Source organism: Emys orbicularis, chromosome 17, assembly GCF_028017835.1.
Source record: "Emys orbicularis isolate rEmyOrb1 chromosome 17, rEmyOrb1.hap1, whole genome shotgun sequence".
NCBI lineage: Eukaryota > Metazoa > Chordata > Testudines > Emydidae > Emys > Emys orbicularis.
Genome location: NC_088699.1, coordinates 22,547,980 through 22,571,208, shown reverse-complemented (window position 1 = coordinate 22,571,208; position 23,229 = coordinate 22,547,980). Strand labels below are relative to the sequence as shown.

At 49.2% G+C, this 23,229-nt stretch overlaps 1 protein-coding gene across 1 annotated transcript; it reads left to right on the top strand.

Moving 5' to 3' along the window:
- The first annotated feature begins 14,258 nt into the window (after window positions 1–14,258).
- On the top strand, window positions 14,259–15,477 carry LOC135891085 (C-C motif chemokine 3-like). The gene is made up of 3 exons (XM_065418575.1): window positions 14,259–14,334; window positions 14,665–14,779; window positions 15,363–15,477. The coding sequence occupies exons 1-3, from the start codon at window positions 14,259–14,261 to the stop codon at window positions 15,475–15,477; spliced, it is 306 nt and encodes a 101-aa protein (XP_065274647.1).
- The last annotated feature ends 7,752 nt before the right edge of the window (window positions 15,478–23,229 follow it).

Sequence of the window (23,229 nt, the reverse complement as noted above, 5' to 3'; positions counted from 1 at the left end):
ATGCTTCTGACACACCCACTACTATGTTGGGGCCTAGGAGTGGGGCTGCGCAACCTTACCCCAGCTGGAGAGCTCCCATTTGCAGTGGGTATTCAGGGGCCATTTCTGCCTTCTTTATGTCACCAGAGTGGTGTAAAGGGGAGAATTGCCCCACAGCCATCGCCGTGTGCCCACATGGCCACAGTGCACTATGGAGCACCGCTGGCTGAGCAGAGTAGGAGGGATGGGTCATCCCATCTGCTAATCAGTGGTGATTACAAGGGAACAGCGGTGACTTCATCAGAGACACACCAGCTAGTCAGAACCCCCAGGATTTGAAAGTGCAAGTCAGATGAGATCAGCAGCTTCTCCCTGACCGAGGGGACAGCCATGTAGTCCAAATCCCCTTACTCTGCTACCAAAAGCAATGGGGACAGCCAAGGGGGAAGAAAGGTCAAGCATGCTTTGTCAGACATCCAGATTTGAGAGCTAAATTGTCCTGGGCTTCGTTCTAGATGTTTCTCCCCAGCTGGCTGAGTCCCATGGCTAATTTCACAGCCAAAATGCATCCTGAGTCATGCTCTCCCAGGCTCCAGCTCGGCTGGTGCAATCTGCAGGGAGATGGTTCACATGATGCCCCTTTTACTCATCATTGCTTCTGCCTTGGCTACCGATACCACAGCTGATGGGAAATGGAGGAGGCTGTTCAGAGAGGCCATCTCCTCCCCTTCTGTTTGTCTCGGCTCCCTGTCTGTCCTCTGTCTCTAATGCGCTTCCTGGAAACCTGCCTCCTTCTCTGGGGCCAGTCCCACAGGAGGTTTAATGGGCTTAATCCAGCCACAGCTGGGGCTGCAAAAAGAGGATTAATAATTGAGGAGGCGAAGTCACTGCTGAACAGCGACGAGGAGGAGAGGTGGAGAAAAGTACCTGACAAAGGAGAGCAAAGACCGTTCCACCTGGCTGACTATCATCCTTTTCACACAGAGTGCACACATGCAGCCTACTCTGGGCATGGCCCGCAGAGACCACATGTCCCCGCATGCAGGTTTGGGAGGGAGGTGTATCTTGATCTCGGGTGCAGGGGAGAGGAGCATGGCATGATGGGATCTGTACCATCTGTCAGCTGCACCTGTTTATTAAAGAGGAGGCAGGCCGCAGCAATCTGGTCCATTTCATACACATGGGGCTACCTGTGAGTTTCTGGCAAGTTGCTAATATGGCTCTCGGCGGGGGGGGGGGTAAAGTTGGGTGCTGCTTGCCTAAACCAATCCACTGAGTGGCTGAGCTGGACCGTGCCTTCACGCTGTGGCACCAGCCGGGCTGCTCTGCTCAGCTCAGGATCCAGAGAGGTTCCTGCAATGCAGCAGGTCCCCTTTCTCTTTGGCAGACCAAGGATGCTCAAGGACAGCTTGGTGCGTGGTTTGGGGATATTCTTGGATGTGCTGGTGACATGATTTTCCCAGTCAGCAGCAGAGGGGCTAAGGTTCATGTGCCCCCAGCAGATGACACAGCAAGCGCCCTGGGTGGAAGTGGAGAGGGCAGGCGGGTGGGGGGGGGGGGGTTGGTTGTCACCCCTTCAGATCTAAGTGTTTCCTACTGATGGCCCTTTTCATGGTTTCAGCCCCACAAATGCTCAGCTCCTCTTCTGTCCATGCTCCATGCAGCCAGTCCATGGTGTCTGTCTGAGTTCTGGGGGTGAAGGGGCTTGGGTTGGGGAGTCTCTGTGGGTATGGGCCTGGCTTCTAGGTTAGTGGACGAGTCCCTCCCAATCCTCTCTTAGGGCCTGATCCAGTGCTCAGCCACCACTGACTTCAGCGCCTCACACGACTGTGCCCTTTGACCCTGCGCGCTGGCCCCTAACTAGCTCGTTCCCATGAAGCAGCTCCTGATGGGGGGATGGGGAAGCAGGGGAAACCCCATCTCTTAGGCTCCAAAGAGGTTCCACTTTTCCCCCTTAATGCTCCAGCGTGGTGGTTCTCAAATGTCTTCCTGCTGGGAGAAGGGCAATTCCTCAAGCCAGGATCACCAGTGGGATGGCTCCCGTGCTGTGAGGCATGAGTAGGGTGACCATATTTCCCTGAGCTGAATACGGGACACCTGGTAAAATTACTCGTATTCGAGCCCCTGTTAAAAAGAAATACTGCCTAGTTAGATTCTTTTTATTTCCCTTCTGAGCTTTAAGAAGGGTTCACACAGGGAGAGGTGACACACACACTCCCATACACCTCTCTCACACAGGGGGGATGACCGATCGACCAACCAGCCCTCCCTGCCTGGTGCCCTCCACCCTCCATGCTTGGCTGGGCCCCCAGGACAGACCTGCCTCTCCTGGTACCTGGCACCACGTCTTCCTGGGATAACACGTGGAGGGGCATGCAGGGTCACATGCCCCCCCTCCCCAGATTTCTGCCAGGTTCACACCAGAATGTGGCCAGCAGCAGCTTCTTGACACTTTGCGTGAGGGAAGGGATGGGAGCTGCTTCCAGCTGCAGGGGAGGGGGGAAGGGATGACCTGACCCATGTCTTTGCAGAGCTCATCTCTTCCCCCCACCCCCATGTGGCTGGAAGCAGCTTGTCCCTTCCTGCCCAGTGTCGAAAGGCAGCTAACACCTCCAGGCTGCTGCTGGCCACCGACATAACCCAGTCGCCTCCTGTCCCCTGGCTGCAGCATGGGCCGGAAGGGGTTAAGCCCTAAGGCTGCATTGTGTACCAGGACCCAGGGAACCGGACTGCAGGGGCTTCAGCGAACCCTGCCAGAGAGGTGGCCCAGCAGGGGAGGGTGCCTAGGGGAGGGAGCAGCCTCAGGCTCCCTGAGGGCAGGACCCAGAGTGGGGAGGGGGGTGAAGAGGGTGCTAAGCCCCTGCCCGGGGAGCTGCTGTGGAGTGAGCAGGGCTGGGATATGAACAGACTGGAAATCGCTCACACACACCCCACCGCCGCCAGTCCAGAGCTTAGCTGAGGGGCGGAGCTGCTGCCCCATGCCAGTGCTCTGCGGGGCTTTGGCACATGCAGGACTTGACTCCTCCTGGCCAGTGCCCCGGGACGGAGGGTCTTGGGCTTTCCCAGGGCACCGGCCCAGCCAGAGGCAGTAGGGGAAGGAAGGAGCCTGCCGGCCAGGCTGCTGGTGAGCTGAGCACTCTGACCAGGGGCTGGTTCTCCGCACAGCGCTAGGAGTGAGACATGCCTCGCTGTGGGGGCAAAGGAGCAAAGCAGAGAGAGGACAGGGAGGGGGGAGCACGCAAAGGGCCGATGGGTGGGCAGCAGAGGTGACACGTAACCAGCTGTCACCTGGCACTTGCCTGCACTCACCAGCCACCGCAGCTCACAGCTAGCCCCGGCCGGAAACAGGACCGGGGGGCGGGGCCCTGCTGGCCGCTGGCACGCAGTGGGGGCTGCGCTGATGGACCAGCAGGGGGAATGGCCCCTCCCTCTGCGCTGCACCTTCGCCCTGCCACCAGCCTTGCACACCCACCCCCATCGTCAGCCACTGGGACCCCCCACTCACCGCTAGTGGGTGGGCAGCTGGCGAGCAGGGATCCAGCCAGCAGCAGGACCCACCAGTACTGATTGGGGGGGAGAGGGGGAGAGAGACAGAAAATACGGGACAATTTGCCCGTTTTTAAGAAAAAGTTGGGACGCCTGCAGGAGGGCTTAAATACGGGACCGTCCCTTTAAAAATGGGACATCTGGTCACCCTCTGCATGAGCCTTCTCCTTCTCCTTCTCCTTCTCCTTATGGGGGGGGTGAGAAGGGGTTAAACTTGTATCTGTCACGACATGGGGTCCTGGTCTGGGAAGGGCTGACAGCCGCCTGCATCCCCTACCAGCCTCCTGATCATCCCTTGCCCCTCACCCCTTCCCAGGGCAGATGCAGTGCTCAGGGACAGGAAAGGGCCTGGTTGGGGCAGGATCAGGCCAGGAGATGCACATGAACTCATTCCAGTGCTTGACTCCCATTGACGAGGAGGGCGCTCGGTGCCTCGCAGGATCAGGTCCCATGGAGCTGAACCAGCTATTTCCTCTCTGGCAGCAGGATTCATTAATGTGACTCTCCCCTCGCTGCCTGCCGCCCCTTCTGCCCTGGTCCAGCTAGGTTGCTCTGATTTGGGGGGTGACTGGCAATTTGATCACAGCTGGGTTTACCCCAAAGAACACTCCTCCCCCCCCCCCCGCAGCAAAGGGAGACATAAAGCAGCCGCAGAAGGGGCAGAGAGGGGCTGAGTGAAGGAGGAGGAGTTTAGCTGGTCAAAAAAGCCTCTGGAAGTGACTGGAGCTGGGAAAATAACATCGGGGTGAGGTAGAAGCAGCCCCGTGGAGACCGGCTCTGCTAACATCCTGGGAGCGAAGGAGTTTGCTCTCCAGCCAGGCCCCCTACCTGGCCCCCTACCCCTTCTAGAGCTGTGAGATTCCCAGGTGCTGCCTCTATGCACTCCCTCCCCTGGCCTGGCCCCGGCTCAGAGACAGCACAGATCCTCCTTGTTTCAGGGAGAAAACAGAGAGAGACAACCACAGTCCTTCCTCTGTTACAGCTGAGTCTGTGTGCACAGGGTATCAGATCCTTCTCCCTGATCACCCCACCCAGGGGACAAGCTTCCAGCCCTGCCTGCTAGCCTCAGTAACCCTCGGATACCAGCCAGGGGCAAGCCCCTGACACCTCCCTTCCTGGCTGCAGGGGTCCATCTGGATCTACAGCCCTTCCTCTTTTTCCCAAGGACACGGCCTAGGTCCCACCGCGTACAGGGTATGACTGGGGCCTAGGGGTCAGACTGGGGTTGCCAACCCTCCAGGATTGTCCTGAAGTCACCGGGAATTAAATATTCATCTTTGATTAAAGATTATGTCATGTGAGAAAACCTCTAGGAATACGTCCAATCAAAACTGGCAACCCTCGGTTAGATGTGGGGACTGGGGGGTCAAGACTCCTGGCTTGTGTTCCTGGCTCTGGGATTGATTTGCCTTGTGACACTGAGCCATGCCCTGGCCCAGGGAGCAGTACCACGTCACTGCTCTGTGCCTCAGTTTCCCTACATGTAAAATGTCCCGAGGTAGGGGAGGCTTGAGGGTCAGTTAATGATGGTTTGTGAAGCCCCTTGAGATCCTCACCTTAAAGGGGCTAGAGGAGGGTAAAGGATTGAGAGAGAGGGAGGGCGACCTGAGAGACCATTAGGGCTTGTAGTAGAGGGACAGAAAGGGTTAATTTCCACAGCTCCTATGATCTGTCCTGCGACCCTGTCCCCGTAACCTCCTTTGGGGAAACACTGGAAGGTGGATACCATCCCCTCTGTCCCAGGAGCCCCCCTCTCCCCTGCCAAACCAGGCAGAGCGTGCATGACAGAGAGGTTGCGGGGGTCTTGTTGGCCCCTGCGGCATGCCTCAGGGCGAGGGGACAGGCCCTTCCCACAGCCCCACTGGTGCCGCTGTCCTTCGGACCTGCAGAAAGCGACATCAAACCAGTAGGCTGGGCTGGTTACTGGGCCGGGCGCTGGCCCAAAGGCAGGAAACGGTCGCCATCTGCTGGCGACCCTTAGCGATTGCTGTGCCAGCTTGTCCTCTACATGTAACTAACACCAACTCTAGGGGAGTGTGCGCTTGTGGGCATTGGCTCTGCTGCCCATTTCTCCCCAGTGTGATCCCGTCTGCCCCATTCCCTCCGACCTGTCCCTGTCTCTGCCTCACCCCTGGCTCCTCATCCCAGTCCCCTGTTCGTCACCTAGCCAGCCCAAAGCACCACTCCTCAGCTTTCTCATCCCAGGCTCAATCTCTTGGCCATCAGTCCCAGTTCCCCCGCCAGCTCTTCATCCAATCCGTCTCTCTACCTCAGCCTGGCCTCCAGTCTGCCCCTCCTCCCCTCATTCCCCATCCGCCTAGTTCCCGCCACAGGCGCCTTGCCCAGTCTCAGTGTCCGTGCCTTCTGGCTTCTTGCCCCCATCTCTTTGCCCAGCTAGTCCCAGTTCTCCACCCACATCCTGCCTCCTTATCTGATCTGTATCCCCCCTACCCCACTGGTTCCCAATACCTCCCCCCAGCTCCTCATCCGATCTGTCACCCTGTGACAATCAAGGTCCAGACACCTCAAGGTGATAACGGGGGTTCTGAACCCTCCCCATAAGTATTGCATTAGGGTTGCCACCTCTCTGGGTTTCACCTGGACAGTCCAGGTTTCAGCTTGTGTCGCCGGGTGCCATTTGATAAGCCCTGATGTCTGTTTTTTTTAATCGGGGGGGGGGGAGAGGTGGAACAGGGGCAAGGCCTGGGGAAGAGGCAGAGCAGGGGCAGAGCCTTGGTGGAAGAGGTGGAACAGGGGTGGGGCCTTGACAGTCTGGTTACCAGTCATTAGAAAGGTGGCAACTAGGGCTGACAAGCCATTAAAAAAATCAATTGTGATTAATCGTGCTGTCAAACAATAATAGAATACCATTTATTTAAATATTTTGGATGTTTTCCACATTTTCAAATATATTGATTTTCAATTACAACACAGAATACAAAGTGTACAGTGCTCATTGTATATTTATTTTTTATTACAAATATTTGCACTGCAAAAAAGAAACAAAGGAAATAGTATTTCAATTCACTTAACACAAGTACTGTAGTGCAATCTCTTTATCATGAAAGTTGAACTTACAAATGTAGAATAATGTACAAGAATTAACTGGACTCAAACATAAAACAATGTAAAACTTTAGAGCCTAGAAAGTCCACTCAGTCCTACTTCTTGTTCAGCCAATTGCTCAGACAAACAAGTTTGTTTACATTTGCGGGAGATAATGCTGCTCACTTCTTGTTTACTATGTCATCTGAAAGTGAGAACAGGCATTCGCTTGGCACTGTTGTATCTGGTGTCTCAAGATATTTACGTGCCAGATGCGCTAAAGATTCATATGTCCCTTCATGCTTCGCTCACCATTCCAGAGGACATGTGTACAGGCTGATGACGGGTTCTGCTTGATAATGATCCAAAGCAGTGCGGACTGACGCATGTTCATTGTCAGCATCTGAGTCAGATGCCACCAGCAGAAGGCTGATTTTCTTTTTTGGTGGTTCGGGTTCTGTAGTTTCCGCATTGGAGTGTTGCTCTTTTAAGACTTCTGAAAGCATGCGCCACACCCCGTCCCAATCAGATTTTGGACGGCACTTCAGATTCTTAAATCTTGGCTCAAGTGCTGTAGCTATCTTTAGAAAGCTCACATTGGTACCTTTGTGTTTTGTCAAATTTGCAGTGAAAGTGTTCTTAAAATGAACAACATGTGCTGGGTCATCATCCGAGACTGCTATAACTGAAATATATGGCAGAGTGTGGGTAAAACACAGAGCCAGAGACATACAATTCTCCCCCAAGAAGTTCCGTCACAAATTTAATTAACACCTTTTTTTTAAGGAGCATCATCAGCATGGAAGTGTGTCCTCTGGAATGTTGGCTGAAGCATGAAGGGGCATACGAATGTTTAGCATATCTGGCACGTAAATATCTTGCAACGCCGGCTACAAAAGTGCCATGCTAATACCTGTTCTCACTTTCAGGTGACATTGTAAATAAGAAGCGGGCAGTATTATCTCCTGTAAATGTAAACAAACTTGTTTGTCTTAGCGATTGGCTGAACAAGAAGTAGGACTGAGTGGACTTGTTTTACATTGTTTTGTTTTTGAGTGCAGTTATGTAACAAAAAAATCTACATTTGTAAGTTGCACGTTCACAATAAAGAGATTGCACTACAGTACGTGTGTGAGGTGAGTTGAAAAATACTATTTCTTTTGTTTACCTTTTTTACAGCACAAATATGTGTAATAAAAAATAATGTAAAGTGAGTACTATACACTTCGTATTTTGTGTTGTAATTGAAATCAATATACACCTCTACCCCGATATAACGCTGTCCTCAGGAGCCAAAAAATCTTACCACGTTATAGGTGAAACCGCATTATATCGAACTTGCTTTGATCCGCCGGAGTACGCAGCCTCGCCCCTCCGGAGCGCTGCTTTACCACGTTATATCCGAATTCGTGTTATATCGGGTCGCATTATATCGGGGTAGAGGTGTATTTGAAAATGTAAAAAAAACCCTAAAATGTTTAATACGTTTCAATTGGTATTCTATTATTGTTTAACAGTATGATTGAAATGGCAATTAATTGGGATTAATATTTTAAATCACAATAAATTTTTTTGAATTAATCGCGTGAGTTAACGGCGATTAATTGACAGCCCTAGTGGCAACCGTAAATTGAATCCACTGCTTGTAGACAATGTTATTGTGTATAGAAATATGTCAGGTAAGGTCTTGTATGGAAGCTTGTAATGTCCTGATCTTGCTGGACATTAGAAGATCTATATCCAGGTTATGGTAATGGATGTGTGCATGAGTAGAACATTGTAATTGTAACTGGAGCGCAACTAGGGCATCACCTCCCAGCAGTGTGGTGAGGCAATCAGGCAGGGAAGGCACTGCTCAGGCCAGCTGTTTACATGAAACTGGCTCTAAGCACCTAGCATTGTCCAGCCAGGAAGAGACAAAGGAGGACCATCACAGCTTGCAACTGCAACAAAAACCCCGTCTCGGAACCCCCTGCTCTGTGTAACCAGGAATGACCAGAGAGTCTGAAAAAAAGGAAAAAAACCGCCTGCAAACCCTGTTAAAAAAGAAGGGATTTGAAGTGCAGGCTCTCCAGAAACTCAGGGCCAGCATCTAAGTGGGGTGTTGTCCGCGGAGCTCCTCTAGGGCAGGGGGCATGCTGGGAAGTTGTTCAGAGGCTGGAGTAACTTGGAGCAGAAAAGGGAATCTAGCTACCAGGGTGGGTCCCACAGCCCCGTGCAGGCTGTGTACTGGTGTCAGAGCCAACGTGGCATTCAGACACGCAAAGTGACACGGCAGGTGGTGAAAGCACCACTTATTGTTCTGGGTGATACACCCCTGCCTCCTTTCCCTCCCCAGCTCCCTTTGCCCACCATAGGGAGAGACCTTGATATTGATATAAAAATGAAATGAATACAAATGTTTAAATATTGGGTCATTCAACTTGCCTGCGCCTTTACTGACGTTTACAATATATTTCACATTATTTTCATAAATATGGTGCTTTGAGAAACGTTCCTCACATGCATATATGTTTTGTTTATTTAATTATATGACACATTCAAGCAAGGAGGTTTCTACCTTGTTTTCCAAGGACAAGCAAATATCAGAGAAGGTAAATATGGCTTTATAGCCATAAAATGTTTATTACCTCAAAGTGTGTGTTTACACAGACTCTGTAATGCAGCTTTATAACTTCTATTTGACTTTAATATTCTATCCTGTTTTGTTTTATACTATGTTTTGAAAGATGTATATAAGTTAATTACTGTGCCTGGTACAGAATGTTTGATACAAGTCTGTAATTACAAACTGTAAATATACTGCAGATGGTAGATTGTAAATCTAGGGGAAAAGTAACCAGAAAGATCGGAGTGTCTTATCATAGCCTAGGACACATCCCTCTTGTATATGATACCAGTTTGGTATAGATATGATCTTTATATCAAGAAAACAGATTTTGTAAAACATTCATGTTTTAGGAAGAGATCTGATTGTGAAAGGAGTGGAGAGTGGGCTTTCAGAGTAATAAATCTGAGTAAACTCACACAGAGAATTGTAGAAATAACTTAATTGAAATGAATTTTATAACCACAGCACTCTAAAAATCTTCATTCAGGAAACCTCCTAGGAAAAACACATGTAGTTGGAAGTGTTTTAAACCTTTGTTGGAGAGACAAGGTGGAGGAGGTAATATATTTTATTGGACCAGCTTTTGCTGGTGAGAGAGAGAAGCTTTCGAGCCACACAGAGCTTCTATAGAGGCCATAAGCTTCAGGAAATATGCTTCTTTTGAGACATATATTTGCAAATATTTTGTATCTAAATGCAAGTCTTCATACAATAACTGCCTGATATCACTGTTATATGAATAGTAAGATGTTTTATGTCCATATATAGCAAGGTTATATGATGCTATAACTGGTTACTAATGTAAGAAACAATCTAAGTATACAATCTTTATATTAATAGAAATGAATTAATTATTGGCAGTGCTCAAAAAATCTCACCTCACTCAAGAAAAGACAAGCATCTGTATGACTATGTGTAGCAGTGTAACTATGTGTAACAGTGCCACCTGGTGACTCCTACCATCACAGTATACATCACCGCCAAATGCTGACTTGGCTATACCACACTCAGAAGGCTGCCAGACTTGTGTTCTGGCAGACAGCAAGTTTCATAGACCAGGATGCTCAATGAGTAAATCCTACTGCTGGGTGTGGAGAGTTTAACCCCTAGGGGCTGGCAGCAGAATCTCTCTGCATATCTGCCAGGACAGGATGAGAAGGGGGAGATCTCTCAGACAGCTGCCTCCCAGACCATTCAGAGTGACCGGCAGCACTTTGAATCACACCCAATGGGCAGGCAGAATCCCACGCTCTTTCCAGCCCCACGTGGATGGCATGACAGTGGATCATGCTGGCCAAATAAGGGTGAGAGGAATCTGGCTGGGTGTCAACTCAGCAAGGAAACTCTGACTCAGGAGGGCAGTGAATACACCCCCACCCCCACCCTGATAATGAGCTCAGCAGAGTGACTGTGCCTTAGGCACTGTGCTGCTACAGCTCAGCTCTCCCTGGAGATGTGAGGGTGCTGGGGGGCTCCCTAGGGGACACTCATAGGGCATCTGGGCCCTCGAGATAGGGAAGCTGTCCAGTTCCTCCAGGGCCCAAGTGCTGGCGTAGTAGAAGAATGGGGTTTCCCCAAGGGGTTGGAAGAGAAGAGCTATAGAATCAGCCTCTCTGACGACAGGGGGCAAGTCATGTGACAGCATCCTTCCGTCACAGGACCCAGGTCATCAGGGCCCCTCGAGGTGCCCTCGGGAAGGGTCCGCCAGGTGGGGAGGATACGGCACTTCTTGGGGCAGTTTGCTTGCACTGCTGCTACGTTGCCCCAGTGCTGGCATGCTGCCCGGACAGTGGGGAAGCCAGCCTGCTGCTCACCCCGGTGGGTGGAGTACCCACAGTGCTGCCAGTGTGGTTTCCGAGAGATCAGGGCTGATGCACAATCAACAGTCAGCTCCCCCGTGCAGCTGAATTCTCACAAGGTAAAACCATCGCAGAGTCACCGAGACTCTTTTAACTGCCGCACTTCCTGGGTGGACAGCTGTCACGGGTGCAGAGATGGTGTTAGGTCTGACTAATAAACCCCCTTTTTCCCTGCACTTCATTCTACGAAGCATGGTGCTCGGTCCTTTCAGAACTCATCACGCAGAGTCAAATCACCGAGGGAGAGAACCAGATGATTTCTTAAGGAATAAAATTTAATGCACATAAACATCCGCAACCAACATTTGGATTACTTGTGAGGACTTTCCTTCCACAGCTGTTACGTGGTAACTCTCCACACACATATCCCTGCTTTGTTGCTGCTATGTACATAAGAACGGTCACTTTGGGTCAGACCAAAGGTCCATCCAGCCCAGTATCCTGTCTTTCGACAGTGGCCCAGAGGGTATGTGCCAGGTACCCAGAGGGTATGAACAGAACAGGCAATCACCAAGTGATCCATCACCTCTCGCCCATTCCCAGCTTCTGGCAAACAGAGGCTAGGGACACCATCCCTGCCCATCCTGGCTAATAGTCATTGATGGACCGATCCTCCAGGAACGTATCTAGTTATTTTTTGAACCCAGTTATAGCTTTATCCTTCAGAACATGCTCTGGTAAGGAGTTCCACAGGTTGACTGTGCATTGTGTGTAGGGTGACCAGATGTTTTTATAGGGACAGTCCCAATTTTTGGGTCTTTTTCTTATATAGGCTTGTAGACGTACCCTAAGACTCTGACTGGGATTTGCAAAGTAGCCTCAGGGACCTATTACTATGAAATAGTTGTATTGCGATAGTGTCTCGCAGACCCAGTCATGGCCTGGGACCCCGTTATGCTGGATGCTGTTTACAAACACAGAACAAACACACAGTCCCTGCCCCAAAGCGCTTAGTCTAAGGAGGCACCCAAATCCCTTTGAACTCCAATGGGAGGCAAGCACCTAACTCCCTGAGGCCTCTTGGAAAACCCAGCATCTGGGTGTCCCAAGGTCAGTCTACCTAGAGTGCACTCAGGCGGGCAGGTTCTCCCAGTAAGTTGGTGGGTAAGGAGACATGAAGCATGAAGCTGAATTATGCATCATTCAACTACCCTTTCCTGGTAGACTCAGAAAGGGCTGGAGCACCTCACTGCTGCGCTAGTTTCACCTGGATAATATTTGGGTGAGCAAAATTATGATAATATCATTGCCCCTCTAACCTGAACAGTTTTCCAATATTTAGGGCTTAGCTTGGTTGTTTTTGTTAGGAGGAGAAATTAAGGATCCAGTCAGGTGTTTCTTTGGTGCAATCTTGTTTAATTACAAAGAACGCACACAATGGCCTGTTTCTCTCAGCACAATAGGAACAAAGAGCAGCTTCTTTGCTCATAATTCCAAGCCTGCCTTTCCAGCCAGCTCTCTGCCCAAAAGAAGCTCACTCTCTTGGCTTCCTCTCAGGGCCATGCTACTAGCACTTCTCTGGCTCTCTCCTTCTGACACACACAGCTGCAATCCAGTCGAAGGCTCAGCCCAGGCATTTTCAATCAGTTTCCAGGGAAACCCCTCTTGTTATCCCTCAGTTAGTTCTTGCTCAGGTCAGTGCTTTGAGTGGTGGCTTCTATTGTTTCAGCTATCTTACTCCATAAAGGAGCTTAGTTGCTTTCTCCATTTAACCTGAATGAAGGGTAGCTAGCATACCCAGAAGCTTTCAGTGAGATCTGTGACTGCCCAGAGAGCAATGATACACCTGCTGGCAGCTAACCACATGCTGCAGCATAACCATATTTTGCTTTTCTCTAGACTGTTCCATCCAAGGCTTCCAAAGCTCTCTATAAACACTTACAGAATTGAGCCTCACTGCCCCCTGGGTGACAGGTCTGTAGGATTGTCTGCAATGCCAAGTGGGAAAGGTGAGGCACAGGGAAGGGAAATGACTTGCCCAAAGATGCACAATGAGTCAGTGGCAAAGTGGGTACAGAATCCAGATCTCCTGGCTCCCAGCCCTGTGCTCCAACCACTCAACCCTGGTTCCTCTGGAAGTAGTAGTTGAACATGAATGGTGTTTGGGGTCCCCTTCTCTTTTCATGGGAGAAGGTGCCAAAGGTAGGTATGCAGAATGTCAGGGCAAGCGTCCCCCACATTCCTCAACCTTGGTCTGAAGGGACCTGCATTTCAAGTGGTGAGAGGACAGGTCAGCCTCTGTGAGGCATGGGATTTTGGTGTCTCTGCTGGGGCTGTCACCAAGAAGGCTGACTGAGTTGGTTTCTTCTGTGATGCAGATGCTGTTCTTAGAACTAAGGCCTGGTCTACACTACGACTTTAATTCGGATTTAGCTGCTTTAATTCGAATTAACGCTTGACCCGTCCACACAACGAAGCCATTTAATTCGAATTAAAGAGCCCTTTAATTCGATTTCTGTACTCCTCCTCGACGAGAGGAGTAGCGTCAAAATCGGTATTGTTAATCCGAATTAAGGTTAGTGTGGCCGCAATTCGATGTTATTGGCAATTAGATGTTATTGGCTACCCACAATGCAACGCTCTGGAAATCGATGCTACTACGGTAGCTTGGACGCACACCACCGAATTAATGGTGCCTAGTGTGGCCGAATACATTCGAATTTATAAAATCGGTTTCCTAAATTTGAATTATATAAATTCGGATTAATCCTGTAGTGTAGACATACCCTAAGAGCATGAAGAAGCTGTTACAAGGTAATGACCCTTGATTGATAGCTTCATTAGATCCAGCAACTTCTACATGAAAGGTCCCATATTTCTGCTAGTTACTAACGAGACATGCATCCCCCTGGCCTCTTCTCCGTGTAAAGACTGGTGGGTGATTTAAAAGAAAAAGCAGCGGATAAGGTGCTGAATGGGCTCACATCCTTTTTCCTCTGTCACTTGCACCATGCCTTGCAGCAACGGGATGGAATTGCCCAGTCATAGTCCGCACTTCCCTCTTCTGCTTCTCTTGATTCAGCAGACTTTGTTCCATTGTATCACCACTGTCCTATCACGGCATTTCCTGGGAGGTGACAGCATTGACACCATCGCTCAGTGTCTCCCCCCATAAAAAGAGGGAAGAATCCAGGGTTCGGTGTCAGCCGCACAAGGAGGGTTTGAAGGAATCCCATCTCTGGCTCTGCTCCTGCAGCTCGTCCCCACCCGACAGCAACATGAAGGTCTCTGTGGCTGCCCTCGCTGTTCTCCTCATTGCTGCCTTCTGCTCGCAGGCCTCAGCTGCTGGTCCACGTGAGTCCAAGTTCACTCTGTGGAGCTGTGACCGCTTTCCCCAACATCTCCCCAGGCTAGCGAGACAGTGACAGCAGGCAATGCCTGGGCACACGCTCCTTCTGAGTTTTCATTGCCAGTAAGGAGAGGCAGGCTTGCCCCTTCTCGCTGCCTTACTGAAGGATGAAGCCATGATGCGAGGTAGCCCCCACGCCAGACAGCCCAGAGATCTCTCTGGGAACCTCCCTCGGAGCTAGGGGTTAGCAGGAGCCCCTTTGCACCTACAGGAAGGGAGCTCTCCAAGCCAGCGATGAGAAAGACCAACCATGATTCTCTTGTCTTCTCTTTCAGAGGCACTCGACACCCCAGGGGTCTGCTGCTATAAATACTCTCCCAACCCAATTTCGCGGAGCCGCGTGGTGAAGTATGAATACACCAGCAGTGGCTGCTCCAAGCCGGCTGTGATGTGAGTATAATACCCAGCCAGATACCATATGCTCCAGGAGACCCCACCCCACCCCACAGGAAAGTGCCTCCTGGGGCACCGAGTAGTTTGAGATATCATGAGCGCAGCCTGTGAGAGAGACAGTCCTGAGCCCTTGGCTAGTTTTATGGTTCTCTCCATTAGAAACAGGCTAGGCTCAAGGGGGTTTTCATCCCTCCGCCCCGCCCCCAGATGTTGAGCCCATACAGCTATAGGGCAGTGTCACAGCTGGGGAAGCAGTGGTGGGGCTGGAGGGTGGATTTCCTCCTCTGACTGGCTGAGAGAACCTTTTGGTGAAATTCAGCCAATTGTAGTGAAACTCTTCCCGAGCGTTATGAATAAGCTGGTTTCTGATTGGCTGAAGATTTTTGAAAAACCTGTTAGTAGTGAACAGTGGGTGGACACCCAGCAATCCAATGGGCCAGCAGAGCTGGCCATTGTGTCATTAGGACCATTCATCCCCTGTGCGGCCGTCATGTGTTTGCTCTGAAAACAAGCCCCGTTTCCCCCCGCTGCCCTTCAGAGCAGGTACCAGGCTTTTCTAACTGGGATTTTCTCTCTGCAGCTTCACCACCATCAAAGGCAAAGCATTATGCACCAATCCAGATGAGAAATGGGTCCAGGATATGGTGACGCAGCTGAGAGCGAGGGAAGCCGTTTCAAAGGCACCCTTAGCCTAGGGGCTGACATCACTTCCTGCCAAGCACCTTCCCAAACGGATTTCCAGGAAGCACTTTACCTGCTCTCAGCCTTTGAATCCTTATGGGTTATTTGACCCAATTAGCGTTGAACTGCAAAAGATTCTAATGGCTCTGAATTGTATTTAAGAGAATTTTAATATATTTGGCATGTGAACTGTGAACTATTTTATTCTCCTTTGTATTTGTTGGGTTTAAGTTTATTATTTATTTTACAAAAAAAGAAAAATAAAACAAAAAATGGAAACTCTTGGGCTAATTCTCCTGCTGCAGGCATCCCCTCTGTCTTTTCTATTCAGACCCCAAGCCTGCAAACACGTGTTTAACTCGAAAGCACTCGTCCCATTGGAGTCAGTGGGACAACACATGCTTAAAGCTACGCAAATGCCATGTGTTTGCAGGACCAGGACATTAGACTGGAGGTTCTTCTGGGCGGGGGTGGGGGGTGTCTTACTCTGTGTTTATACAGCACCGAGGACAAGAGGGTGCCGAACCGGATCAGGGTCTCTAGGCACTACTGTGCTATGAGTAAATCATAAGCATTAAGGCTGCTATTGAAGGCTTCTGAGGGCGCCATGACTAGTAAATCTTTCTGCACGCAAAACAGCTGGACGTCTTTCTCTCTGGCTGGGAGGCGGGCGCCCGTGCAACAGGCTGGGTCTGGAGCTGCACTGTGGAGTCAGTTTGAGCACTGGGAGCATTTATGGTTGCATGGGAGGGAGCACGCATTGCAACTGAGGAGCAGAATTAATGGGACAGAGGAGGGGAAGGGGCAGGACAGGATGAGGCGCGGCAAGGTGCTGCCAATATTTAACTCTTGCTAAGACCCATCCCGAGGGTGCAGGTGCTGCAGATTGCTGAATGTAGTTTGTTTCCCTGGGTTACTGGGTTACAGCACCCACCTGAGAGGTGGGAGACCCCGGTTCAAATTGTTTGTCCCTCTCGGGCAGGGAGGGGAATTGAACCTGGGACTCCCCCCCCCCAGGTGAGTGCTCTAACCGCTGGACTAAAAGTTATAGCATGGGGGCCTCCTCCTCTAGCCACTTTGGGTGGAGCAAGGCAGGCGCCTCCCTTGTTCCCGCAAGAAACTACATAGGTGCCTGAGCCACCTGATTCCAGGCAGCGGGTTCCCATTCGTGGATCGCTAAATAGAGCTATAGCTTTCCTGCAGCCCAGACGCAGGTGCCTAGCTCTGATCAGCATCTCCCGGTGGCTAGCGTAGGGAACTCCCTGCCTAGTGTGCTGGGTCCTGCGGCTCACAGGCAAGGGGTGTCTCTCCCCCCGTCAGGGCACAGGGAGCCTGAGTGTCCAACTTAGGGCTGCGGATCGCAATGTTGTTCCTGAGATGTTTCTAGGTGACTATAAGTGAGGTGACGCTGAGCGTTCCAACACCTAAGTCCCTTCGCGGATCGGAGACAAAGAAGCTACAACCAGATCAAAGAGGAGATGCTGGTAATGGCCTCTGGCTCTTAATGGAAAGAGAGGAAAGACAGACTCCTGTGGTGAAAGATCACAAACCACTGGAAAGCTGGTTTTAAAAACCCTCTGTCTCGTAGTGCCACCTTGCATCTACATGGGGGAATGGACGCTGCCAAGCCAGGATCTCCAGGTGGCATGTAAATTGGTTAAGAAGCTACACCTAGCAGCATGGGAAATAGATCAGTACCACCGGAAACAGCCACTGCTGCATATGAACTCCGTGGGATGATGCATAGGGTTGCTGCTGCCTCAGAATCAGGGATTACCCTACACCCCCCCTGAATTTCCCCAACACCCCCGCACCTCAGTTTTGTGAACTAGTTACATGCAGTGTTGCCAATGTAGTGATTGTTTGGAAATTTGAATTGAAATTGAAACATTAATGCATACTTTAAAAGCATAGACAGTGTATGAGAAAATACGTGTATCTGAAAAAGTATCATACATTTGAAAAGTATGAACATAGACTCGCTTCCTTATACAGCTGCTGTTTTTAATGACAATGTCAGTGCATTCATTTCGGTGATGTTGGCCAATCTAATCATTTCAAATGATGATTTGTAAGCAAAGTCTAAAGGAGCTCTCCCTGACAGCTAGTGATGAACTGGGGGCTGGAGGAAAGGACCAGATTGTATTTACATTCACACCTAATCTACCTAGGTATCCAGCAAACAGAGCGGTGTTGCCCAAGTGATAGATTTTGGCTGGGGTTGGGTTACAAATCACTTGAATGCGGGGGGGGGGGGGTAATTAAATGTTGTTCTTATTGTATGAGTAAAGGGCAGTAGAACTGTACTTAGCCTGAGCTGATTGAGGGCATCAAGAGAGGCTCCATAGAGAGTCTTTTGTTTTGTTAAGTGACCACTACAGCTGAAATCACTGATAATCAGGTCTAAGTGCTTAGACCTGCTGTGGGACAGTGTTTCTGTGGAAGAGACGGCCCAGCCTGCACTAGCAGCGAGGTTCCCCCACCGCGAGCTGAAATCACTGAGAGCTGAGTGCAACCTCAAGAGACCAACTCACAGAGGTCACAGTGGCAGCAGAAGGTGACAGCGCAGGGCCATTGGCAGCAAATCAATGGAGTGAACGGTGGCACAATGAACAACAATGGCCCGAGCAAACGGTGAGCAGCTGGAGGAACGAGCAAGGTGCCTTCTGGCCCCCCACCTGGGAGGTGAACTCTGAGCACCTCTGAACTCTGAGTCTCCACTGACTAAGGACAACACCGGTGAGTGTTAATGAGGCTGTTAAGAATGCTGGAGACACAACACAGTTCATGCGAACACACATGGTTGTGGCATCCTACTTTCTATTTAAGCAAGAGATACCACACACTACAAACTGGAGGCCAATGTTAAGTGCATTGTCACTTGTTCATCCTGAAGTTGAACACTGGTTCCGAACAAGACCAGCAAATGCTCACTGTCTTTCTGCAAGAAACTCTGCAACAGTGAAAGACTCAACAGTTGAAAAACTGAAGAACTCTCTCACCACATTCAAAAAATTTGCATACATGGCTGATGACTGCGCCAATGCAAATGCACATCAAGTATTGAATCATTATGTATGTTATCTTGATGTCAGTGGTAGGCCAGTAGATGCATTTCTAGATGTTCAAGTTATAGAAGACACATCGGCTGCATCTGTGACAACCCACATCTTAGAAGAGTTAAATGCTTGTCAACTGGACCCCAAACAGTTGGCTACTTGTGCATTTGATGGAGCTGCAAACTTCTCCGGAAGACATGGTGGAGCACAAGCTTTGCTCAGAGAAAGTGTAACCCTAATCTCTCCTATACACACTGCAGAGGCCATCTACTCCAACTAGCGCTAGTACGAGCTGCAGACTCTTCAAAAGACATTTAAAAAGCTAAGATTTAATGTCTTCATTATATTCTTTTTTCAGCAAGAGTCCAAAAAGACTGAATATCTTGGAAAATATAGACGATACACTGGGACTGAAGTTCAAATTAGTCCAACCTGGGAAAACCCTCTGGCTTTCTTGTGAGCGATCCTTGGCTGTTGTCTTAAAACAGGGGTAGGCAACCTATGGCACGCGTGCTGAAGGTGGCACACAAGCTGATTCTCAGTGGCACTCACACTGCCCGGGTCCTGGCCACCAGTCTGGGGGGCTCTGCATTTTAATTTAATTTTAAATGAAGCTTCTTAAACATTTTAAAAACCTTATTTACTTTACATACAACAATAGTTTAGTTATATATTATAGACTTATAGAAAGAGACCTTCTAAAAACGTTAAAATATATTACTGGCACCCGAAACCTTATATTAGAGTGATTAAATGAAGACTCGGCACACAACTTCTGAAAGGCTGCCGACCCCTGTCTTAAAATTACTCCAGCCGTTATTACTGGCTTTGGAAAGTATCTACCAAGATGGGATGTATCTAAGTAGTGCGGCTGGTGGATTACTTTTGCTACTATGTTCAGAGAAGACTATTGCCATTCTCTCTCTTGTGAGTCTACTGTTGAAACCACTTGGGTCATTAAACAATGCCATCCAGGCATCTGCTACAACAGTAGTAGATCTTTGTCCAGCAATAGAAGCTATATTTGGATAAATCAGAGAGCTATCCATTGAAAAAGTACTGGAAGAAGCAAAGACTTCAGTCCAGAGGTTGACTAATGAAGGCATTTATATTGAATACTTAAGTGAAGAGGACAAGAAGTGTTTGTTAAGACAACTGAAAAAGTACACAGACTTGAGTCTTAAAAATCTACAACAGCGACTTCTAGATTCTACTCAACCTCTACGTAGCTTTTACAGATCCCCGTCCTATAAAACACCAACAGTTGAGTGGAGTGAGGCATTACTAGCAATGGGGCTGCCATGTGCTCAGGACAGAATAGAGAATTTGAACACAGAGTGGAATATCATATGATGAACGAATTTGATTTCAACTTCTTTTTTATCATCACTAGTGGCTTGACCCGATCTTTATGCTCTGTTTCCTGGGACGAAGAAGTAGGAATTCATCTCTTGCCACTCCCAGTCACAACAGCTAAAGCTGAGCGTTCTTTTTCATCATTGAATAGAATTTTGTGTTCTGAAAGAAGTCGCCTTCTGCTTGATCATGTGAATGAACTAATGAGCATATCAATTGAAGGAATGGAAGTACCGAACACACGAGAAGCCACCGAAGATGCACGCACTGCATTCAAGAAGTTCATTAACAAAGTTGTGCAAAATTATAACAAAAAACCAAGAAGGATGTAGACGTAGTGCTTCATAGAAGGCTTGAGTAGCCAACTTTAATTTGTGTGATGATTTTTAAAACATGAGTTAAATCTAATAAAATGGTAATGAAACATTTTTCAGTTTTTACTATGGTGCCATAAAGCCCACCTTCACCCTCACGGTCTCACCCCTCATCAGCCCTGACCCCCCCCCCCTGTAAATTCGAACACCCCCCCCCAATTTCAATTCCTGGAGAAAACACTGCTTTAATCACTGGGCTATGGGACACTCTGATGAGGGGGGGGGGGTGTCCATCCATCCATCAATCCATCTCTCCTGTTGAAGCTGTTCCACTGTGGATATATAATGAAAAAATTACTGGAGCAGAGAGATGGGGCCCTGGGTCTTCCACCTCCCAGGTGGGTACCGTAACCACCATGCTATACAGTCTCTCTCTCTCAGCCACCTACTTTTAAAGTATTTGGTGACCGTGCCTATTGTGGGTCTCAGCTGCCAAATTCAGGGCAGACCACAAGAAACAGGGCAGACACCCCCCAAAACTGGGGGTTATTCTCACATTAGAATTCACCAAGCCAGCAACCAAAGTGAGCTCTTGTATCATCACTCTGGTGAACAAGACACTAAAACCACAGTCCCCTTAGGCAATCCAGGCCCTATCACCACCCAGACAGCTGGTCTTCATGGTGAACGGTTACTGAAAACCAGATTCACTATACATAAAGTTCCCCTAATCCCAAAGGATCAGCCACTCCCCCAGGTCAATGTATATATAGAATCATAGAATATCAGGGTTGGAAGGGACCTCAGGAGGTCATCTAGTCCAACCCCCTGCTCAAAGCAGGACCAACCCCCACTAAATCGTCCCAGCCAGGGCTTTGTCAAGCCAGGCCTTAAAAACCTCTAAGGAAGGAGATTCCACCACCTCCCTAGGGAACCCATTCCAGTGCTTCACCACCCTCCTAGTGAAAAAGTGTTTCCTAATATCAACCAGACCTTCCCCACTGCAACTTGAGACCATTGCTCCTTGTTCTGTCATCTGGTACCACTGAGAACAGTCTAGATCCATCCTCATGTACATACTTTAGATCTTACCAAATGCCACATTTGTAGCCAATCCTTTAGGAGCTACAAGCTAAAGGTTCATTACTAAAAAGAAAAGAAGAGAGCAATTAAATGGTTAAAGGAATCATACATTACAAGTGACTTCAGAGTCTGCAGATCAGGTTCATAGCAGGGATGGACGTCTGCTAGTCTCTCTGGTTCACCCAAACGGATTGGGGTCATCAGGCCATTGTCCAAAGCTTCCGTTTGTTAGAAAATCAGAGTCCAGAGGTGAGGAACAGGCCTGAAGACAACGCAGTGATGTCACAGTCTCCTTTTATACTTTCAGCCCAAGTGCCTGGAAAGTTACTGGCCAAAGATGGAGTCTTGGATCACATGTCCTAACATGCCTTGAGTCCTGGGGCAGCCACTGCCTGAAATGTCTCCAGGAGAGGCTCATTGGCCCAGCTGATTGTAGATAATGGCCCATCAAACCAGGGATGGCTAGTCCGGATGTAAATTTGCCTGGTGGGTGTCACCCCTGAACAAGGCATAGTTGAGATACAAACACGTAGCCAATATTCATCTCCTCAGCTACAAGGGCGACACATAGAGTTAAACAGGATAATCACACTGAACAATGTATAATTTGGCCATTGACATACCTTGTACAAGATTTATTGCAACTCTGTAAGAGTGGGGACCGGATCTGTGCAACTAGTTATCTTCCTTTTTACCCAGCATCACATGTTTATCCACAGTGGAACAGCTTCACCAGCAGCGACTGAGGCAGCCGAGGAGGAGTTTTGGGGATCACAGCGGTGCCTAAATCTGGGGTTTACGTGCCTAACTCCTAAATCTGGGGTTTAGACACCTAAGTCCCTTTGTGGCTCTGGGCCTTAGCGCCCATACAGAATAGATTTTGCTTAATAGCTTATCATCCCACTCTCCCCCATCCCTGTTGATCCTGTGAAGTGGGCACTTCGACTATTGCTTTTATTTCATCTGCTTCATTGGTTAAACTGAACATGCTCAATTTATGTCCAATTTAGAGAATTTCTGTATGACCAATTTTTGACTTTTACATAGGGTGTTATGTGTCGTTTTCTCATTCTCTGCAATGCCACCGACACTGGTCACTGTGCAGTGTGTGGTCCCTCGCTCACATTATGACGTCATCCATTCTCACTGCAGCATCCCTTAGAAATCAGGGTAAAGCACTTTTCAAAGCCCTTTGGAAGCCCAATAAGTACCTAAAAGCATTCGCTGACACCTTCAGGGCTAGATCCTCAGCCAGTGAAAATCAGCCCAGCTGCCTTGTCTTCAATGGAGGGATGCTGATTTACACCATCTGAGGTTCTGGCCCATAATGTTCAAGTGATTAATTAAAATACACTAATTGGAGCTTGACCAGTCTAAGTTCATTTGCAGAATGCCGGTTCTTTGTCTGATACCCAGCATGTCTTTTCTTATCTGCCACCCCTTGCTTCAATCATGTTCACTGACTAATGCCCACGTTGAATTTAAATCACAGGGATCGAGGCATAGCCAGACCTCATTTGGCTTTTCAGTTATAGACACATGACTAACCTAGTGCACGGATGCGCTACCGTCTCAGCCGTTCCCAAATTGCTCATATTATCAAGATCACTTTTTTAAAAAAGCCTCCCTCAGGCCAAAAGGAATTTTCCTGTCTGGCCGGGTCATTGGAATCAGCCACTCATCTGTCGTAAGGCAGCATCCTCCTCCAGGCACCATGAGCCCCGCTCTGAGATCTCGGAGTGCAGTTTTGTGGCACTGACAGCCAACGCTGCTCTAACTACTGCCCTGGCTGGCCAGGTCTCTGATCTGAGCACCGCTGGCTGTTAGAGCGAGTGTAACAGCTCCCCCGGGGCTGGAGCTAGCTCATGGTATTAGCATAGTCCCGCCCCCACCAGTAATGTGACTCCTCCCCTGGGCAGTGAGAAAGTGAAAGTGACCCGGAAACTGCCACACA

Bases quoted from the DNA above. Each gene is read 5' to 3' on its own strand.
- LOC135891085 (XM_065418575.1), top strand. From the start codon at position 14,259: ATGAAGGTCTCTGTGGCTGCCCTCGCTGTTCTCCTCATTGCTGCCTTC. The intron at 14,335-14,664 runs GTGAGTCCAAGT...CTTCTCTTTCAG, and splicing joins GGCCTCAGCTGCTGGTCCAC to AGGCACTCGACACCCCAGGG. The intron at 14,780-15,362 runs GTGAGTATAATA...TTCTCTCTGCAG, and splicing joins TGCTCCAAGCCGGCTGTGAT to CTTCACCACCATCAAAGGCA.